Source organism: Octopus bimaculoides, chromosome 24, assembly GCF_001194135.2.
Source record: "Octopus bimaculoides isolate UCB-OBI-ISO-001 chromosome 24, ASM119413v2, whole genome shotgun sequence".
Taxonomy (NCBI): Eukaryota; Metazoa; Mollusca; class Cephalopoda; order Octopoda; family Octopodidae; genus Octopus; species Octopus bimaculoides.
Window position 1 is genome coordinate 19,683,376 of NC_069004.1, and position 7,545 is coordinate 19,690,920.

Genomic DNA, 7,545 nt, shown 5'->3' on the forward strand with positions numbered 1-7,545 from the left:
GCAAATCGACCCCAGGACTTATTCTTTGGAAGCCTAGTACTTATTCTATTGGTCTCTTTTGCCGAACCGCTAAGTTACGGGGACGTAAACACACCAGCATTGGTTGTCAAGCAATGTTTTGGGGACAAACACACATACATATATATTTACATATATACGATGGGCTTCTTTCAGTTTCCACCTACCAAATCCACTCACAAGGCTTTGGTCGGCCCGAGGTTATAGTAGAAGACACTTCTTGCCCAAGGTGTCACGCAGTGGGACTGAACCCAGAACCATGTGTTTGGTAAGCAAGCTACTTACCACACAGCCACTCCTGAAGTTTTTTTTTTTTTAAAGTAATTGTATTGATTCTATTCTGCAAATTCATCTTCTATATTGATTTGTTTTGGCTAAGTGTAAGGACAATTTATATAGTTAGGGTCCACAATTGTTTATTTCCAGTATATTACTGGTCTGTATTTTATTGTCTCTCTTGTATAGGCAAGATAATAGGGGAGCTTCTATGGGGTTGCATGACATGGTAAAAATAACGGTCAAATATCCCTCAAACCATGCCCTACTATATTAAGAAGAGAGGTACATTTGGTTCTCTGTCTGAAGAATTTCTAATTGGAGACATCTTTCATGTTTCTGCTATGCGTATGATTTTGTAACTCATATTAGGGAATGAAATATGCATAATGGTGAATAAATACTACGAATCTTTTTTGCGAATCTCCTGTTTTGATATTGGATTAAAATATGTATTTCTGTTGATTGCATGTCTTAGTGAACAACACCTATATATTAATACAGGGTTGGAAGATAAACAAAAAATTCTTACATAAAGTTTTTGTAGAGGGGAGAGAGGAGGTAGTGTTGTGGCTTGTCAGAAGGTACAGTATTTCATATATCCCAAAATGTCATTAACCATTTTGTTACCATATTTCTGTTGAAGGTCACTGCCCTTGTTTCAATTAATTTTGATCATAATGAAAAATTTAGTAAAATAACTTTGTCATTATTATTAAGTTTGTGTTTGAAACATAAATTAACATGGAATTTTAATGAAAGGTTTTAATTTAGATCACTTTAAACAGAAAGTTTGTATTTTAGAATTAGGGGCAGTTTCTGATGGGCTGATGTCAAAAAGGTTTTTAAAAAAAGGGAAAATAATGTGGAAAGGAACTTTTTTTCCTTTGGTTCATTATTGAATACATAAGATTAAATTTTGGATATTTTAATAAAATGTGTACAGGACAAGTAAAAAAAAAAACTGTTGGCTGGTCTTTAGGCCCTCTTGCTGTAAAATATTTAGTTACTCAACTATTTTTACCAAATCTTAATTCTTTAAATAATCCTATTCTCTGAATTGTGTACTTTTATGATACGACCATGTAGGGTGTACTTTTAGATAAGGGATTATACATTTTTGTACAAAATTATGAGATTTGAAGGTTGTTTTCTTTTTCTTTTTGTTTTTATTTATTCCTTCCAAGCTATCTAGAGCAAGCTTATGTTTATTAAATGCTAACATTGCTTTGACATGAAAGCTTAGGAGTTTACTGAAGGTTACATTAATGTTCTGGTTGAGAAAGTTCTCCAGCTCTGTTACAGAGCAGATGTGATTCATTCTTGTTAGCTGACTGCAGAGATTTCAGCCTTAATCCCGCCTCACTTTTAAACGACAATTTGTGTGGGTGAGCTGAATTACTATGATTACACCAGCCGGCTTAATCACAGACCTTTTGATTTTTGAAGTTGATAAACATTGCAGAACTCTAAATAAATATTCTTTACTAATTTGAAACTAATTGAGAAAACTGCAAACACATGCATGTGCACAGATGCACGCATACACACACACACACACACACACCTGTAATCCACACCCTACATGTGTGTCGTTTATTTTTCTCCCTTCTCCCTTCTGGTAATTTTGTCTTATTTCCCTAAATGTCAGTCGTTTCATTACTCTATGTATCTCTTTCAGAGTTGCTGATTTACTGCTGGGAGGAGCTGTATTAAATAAGGTTTTCCAACCGCATGAAGCTCATATACCATATTTATTGCAGGTATGGTTGTTCTCCTTATTTTCTGATTTAATCACTTACCGTTTTTTTCTTATTCAATCACTGATTGTGTTTGTCTCCCTCGTCAGTTTAAAGAAAGATTAAAATATACAGACATAAGAATTGGTAGAACATCAGGCACAGTACCATGTAGTAATTAGTTTGAGCTCATAGCCGAGTAGACTAAAACCAATGAAAGAAGAGGTGGGGTTGCCACAAAACAAATGAATTTCCTTTCTGGTGTATGGATTTCTAGCTGTCAGCACATTGGAATCATCGTCATCACCATCACCACTTTAGCATTTACTTTTCCATGCTTGCATGAGTCAGAAAGAATTTGTTCAGGCAGATTTTCTATGCATGGATGCTCTTCCTGTCACTAACCTCTTTTTTTGTAAAAGTCAGACATATTTTTATGGGAGATTGGAAATGAACAACATTGCTTGTATGATGGAAACATTCATTTACAATTACTGTGTGATGTGAAGACAAGGAGACACATGCACACTGACATGATGAACTTCTTTTAGTTTCTACTTATCAAATCCACTCTCAAGATGGTATGCAGTGGAAGTGCAAGCTTTGTAACCATACAGCCATGCCTGGAATCACTGCTGCTATTAGAGGACCAAGGTATGTGATGCATTGCCGACCTCAAAAAGACCTGCCCACCATAACAGAATAGAGATCTTAAACCCAGGTGCAACATAAAATGCTTTGGTGTGTCTGTGGCTGCCATGTAAAAAGCATTCAGTACACTCTGTGAAGTGGTTGGTGTTAGGAAAGGCATCCAGCTGTAGAAATCAAGCCAAAACAAACTATGGAACCTGGTGTGGCTCCTGGCCTTACCAGTTCCTGTCAAGCCGTTCAACCCATGCCATTAAATGGACATTAAATTATGGTGGGGATGGATGTGCTGCTGCTGCCACTGCCGTTGTTGTTGTTTCATCATTATCATCATCATCTAATGTCCGTGTTCCATTCTAACATGGGTTGGATGGTTTGACAGATTCAGATGGGCCCCAACAGCCGCATCGTGCTCAATTGTCTGCTTTGGCATGGTTTCCACAGCTAGGTGCCCCTTCCTCACAACAAACACCTTAAAGTGTGGTCTGTGTGTTTTTTTTTTTTTGCTTTTTCTGTTTAGGTATCACCTGCACTATTAAGGCCATCGCACGGTTTACAAGACTACAAACACTGAAAGAACAATTCTATGCTAGGGGGTTGGTTAAGGGGTAAAAGGTTTGCTGCAAAGGAACGGCAAGACTACTCACATTTTAGAAGAAAGAGAGAGTGTGTAGGATTGATCAAGTGAACTGGGAAGTGATAAGGAATGATGGTGATGAAGTATCAGGATGGACCTTGCAAATATGAGGTGGGTAAAAATGAGTGAGGCATGGGGATCAAGAGGATGGGGGTGGGGGTAAAAGATTTTATTTATCATGAAATTATGTATGAGATTTCTTGGGTACACCAGCCTAAGTACATTGTAATGGTATCTCTTTTGATTATGGCCATCACCACATAGCAGTAAATATAGTAATTTTGGTGGTGGTGATGGCACAGAATGTGTGTGTGTGTGTCTGCATGCATGTGTGATATGCCATAGTGAGATAATCCACATTGGAATTCCTATGGGAAGGACACATTGAACAATGTATAACAATGTAAAAAAAATTATGATGGCTACCTTTGGAATGCTTTTGGTTATAGGTCTGACTAGGGCCTTAAAAACACAGACCAAATCACTTACCTGTTAGTCTTATTTTAAAACAGTATTAAAGTTTGATCAAAATGCATATATGAGGTGCTGCATGCTTAAGGACTGTATACACTAGAAGAGGTAAAAAGACCATATGACTATATGTCTAGACTTTGAGATCTTCAGTTCAGGTCTGTGACAAGTATTTGGGGAATTGTTTTGGCATCCTAATCCAAGAGTGATTTAGCTCTTATTCCTATTTACTGCAATGAAGTTAGGGTTGAGTCTTGGAACTTAAGAAGCATTTGTTGTTGCTTGGCAGAATTGTTGGAGCATTGGAAAAGTTGCTTTCCAGTATCTGTTCTGGTTCTTAATATTCTGAGTTCAAGCTCTGACCAAGGCAGGACTTTCATCCTTACTGAATTGATAAAGTGTCAGTCAGCTACCGGGTATATTTTCTTAACCTCTCTCCACAAATTGCTGGTCTTGTGCCTATGTCAGAAAAAAATTACAAGAGCAACAGCTTAATAGCATCGTTAATGTGTTGGCCAAAATGTCTTTCTCTGTTTCTTTTGTCTTTTTACATTCTGAGTTAAAATCTCACTGAGGTTAACTTTAACTTTTATCACTCCAGGGTCAATAAGATATAGTACCAGCCAACTAGTTTAGTTTAGTTGTCCTCTTAGACACTTCAATAATTTCACACAAGCACTCCATCCATCCATCATGGTTCCCCATGCGTGTTCTTACTTCATCAACATTTGCCATTCCATTGTCCTGAAGCATAGGATTAGTGTAATTGACTGGTGTCATTTGCTCACATGCCTTCCAAGTCAATAAAATAAAATACTAGTGAAGTACTGGGGTCAGTGGTATCAACTTACTCCCTCCCTTTGAATTTGTTCACCTTGTGCTTAAATTGGATAAGTGAGAATAGAGAGGAAAGTGTTGTCTCCCAGTGAATTTATTGGAAGGTGGATTACAGTGGGGAACATAGCCTGAATGAAGGGGCCTGTTCTAAGCATGCACCTGTAGATCGAAATTGAGGGACAATGGAGAGAAGGCACTTGCCTTAGAAGTTAAGGTGACTGTGGTTGGATGGAGTTCCCATGAGTGGCCCCTTTTTTGTGCTAATCTCTCCTTGCCTTGACCTTGTGTGTTAGTTGTAAGCAAATATCTCCATAATGCAAGTGGTGTCCTTTGTTTTCAGTCTTCCATCATCATCGTTTAATGTCCACCTTCCATGCTGGGTTGGATGGTTTAACAGGAGCCTGCACCAGACGTTTGTGTCTGTTTTGGCAAAGTTTTTATAGCTGATCTCTCTTCCAGTCATGGGGAAATATTGTTTTAGAAACAGATGAGGGTCAGTGATAGGGGGATCATCTAGCTGTTGGAAATTCACATTAACAAACTCTGTTCAGCTCACGTGAGCATAGAAAAGTGGACATTAAACTTACAATAATAATCCTTTTTAGTGTAGGCACAAGGCCTGAAATTTGGAGGAGGGGAATAGTAGATTACATCAACCCCAGTGCTCCACTGGAACACATGAAAGAGGGGGAAAAGCAAAGTCAACCTTGGTGGAATTTGAACTCAGAACATAAGGACAGACAGATTGCTGCTAAGCATTTTGCCCGTTGCGCTAACGATTCTGCCAGCTCACCACCTTAGCAGTAGCAGTAGCAGTAGCAGCAGCAGCAGTTGTTGTTGTTGTTGTTTCAAATTTTGGCACATGGCCTGCAATTTTTGAGGGGAAGAAGTCAATTACAGTGATCCCAGTTTTCAACTAGTACTTATTTTATTGACCCTGAAAGGATGGAAGGCAGAGCCAACTTCAGCAGAATTTGAACTGAGAATGTAAAGACAGACAAAATACCATAATAATACTGATGATGGTGATGGCAGCCTCCTCCTCCTCTCCATCAAATCAATGTTGTCTGAACAGCTGCACAGTGCACCATGCATCAGGTGTTGAAGTGATTGCAGTGCAATGTGTGATGAAATGTTTTCCTCAAGAACACAATATAACCATCCAGTCTTGGAATTGAAATTACAATCATGGGTGCATCATCCTAACCGCTAGGCCATGTGTCCTAATAATAGTAGTAATGATGATGATGATGATTTTGCCATAGGGACAGCAATTTTGGGGGAGGGGATGAGTTGATTACATCGACCTCAGTGTTCAACTGGTACTTATTTTATCGACCCCAAAAGGATGACATGCAAAGTTGACCTTGGAAGAATTTAAACTCAGGACATATAAACAGACAAAATACTACTAAGCATTCCATGTGGCATGCTAACAATTCTACCAGCTCACCGCCTTAATAATAATGACGATAATAATAATAATAATAATAATCTTTTCTGTAATTGGCACAAGGTCTGAAGTTTGTGGGGAATGTGTAAGTTGATCATATCAAACCCCAGTACTTGACTGTACTTAATTTATATGGCAGAAATAGTAGTGAAGTGGCCAGAATGCCTTTGCAGTATGATGTTTTGTGCCCTGGCTTCTTTCAGCTCCCACAAGTCGATGATAAAATAAAGTACCAGTCTAATTAATACTGAGTGGAAGCAGGGTCAGTTTTAATTGACTCCATCTTGTCCTCAAAACTTCTGGCCTTGTTATGGAGACCCCCTTCGGTCATGAATGACCATGGGATTACACCTAGAAAGTTGCCCTCCAAGGCACAAGTCCAGGCAAAATTGTTAGTGGAAGACCAGTAGTCGCCCATGCACACTGCTGATGTTATCCAAAGGAAAAGCAAAGGCCGATACAGCTTGGCACCTGTGACGTCGCAACTCATTTCTACAGCTGAGTGGACTGGAGCAACGTGAAATAAAATGTCTTGCTCAAGAACACAACATGCAGCCCGGTCCGGGAATCAAACTCACAAACTCACGATCGTAAGCTTGACGCTCTAACCACTGAGCCTTGTTATAGAAATCATTATCATAATCGTTATGATTAAGCTCTGATTTCAAGTTCTGCTAGGATTGACTGCTTTTTTACTCTTCTGGGATTAATAAAACAAAGCAAGTATTCAACTGCTAATACATGTCTCCTGTAGAGATCTATATGATCTCAGTGTGCATTAATGATTTTCTACTGGCCTTATGTACCAAGCTGATGTTTTATTATTCGTGTTGTATTATACTTCTGGTGAAAACACAGAAACTGTTTTTATTCATGATCTAAATTCTGTATTGGATGAGAGGTGAGTTGGTGTGATGCCACAGATATTTTGAGGTGTGTGTATGTGTTATACAAGAAGGTTGTTGACAGTGACTTCAAAGTTTCAGCCAGCTAAGCTATTGTTGGACTGCCTTTGAAATCACTGTCAACAACATTCTTGTGAAAGAATGATAAATTCATACTCTACAATATATATATATGTATGTGTGTGTGACAGCACATGGCTCAGTGGTTAGAGCATCAGGCTCACAATAACGAGGTACTAAGTTCGATTCCTGGACTGGGCTGTGTGTTGTGTTCTTGAGCAAGACCCTTTATTAAGAGTTGCAACATCACTGATGCCAAGCTGTATCAACCTTTGCCTCTCCTTTGAATAACATCGGTGGTGCGGAGAGGTGGGAGCTGGTATGCATGGGCAAATGCTGATCTTCCATAAACAACCTTGCCTGGATTTGTGCCTTGGAGGGGAACTTTGTAGGTGCAATCTCATTGTCATTCATGACCAAGGAGAGTCTTTTCCCTCTTTTATATATATATATATATATATATATATATATATATATATATATACATACATACATACATAC

At 38.5% G+C, this 7,545-nt stretch overlaps 1 protein-coding gene across 1 annotated transcript in view; it reads left to right on the forward strand.

The window, feature by feature from the left end:
- The window catches only part of LOC106878644 (DNA polymerase zeta catalytic subunit), a 91,957-nt gene that overhangs the window by 81,905 nt on the left and 2,507 nt on the right, over positions 1–7,545 (forward strand). Inside the window, exon 5 of the mRNA XM_014927923.2 lies at positions 1,976–2,057. Within this exon, the coding sequence (XP_014783409.1) occupies positions 1,976–2,057 (82 nt within the window). The remainder of the gene's footprint in view (positions 1–1,975; positions 2,058–7,545) is intronic.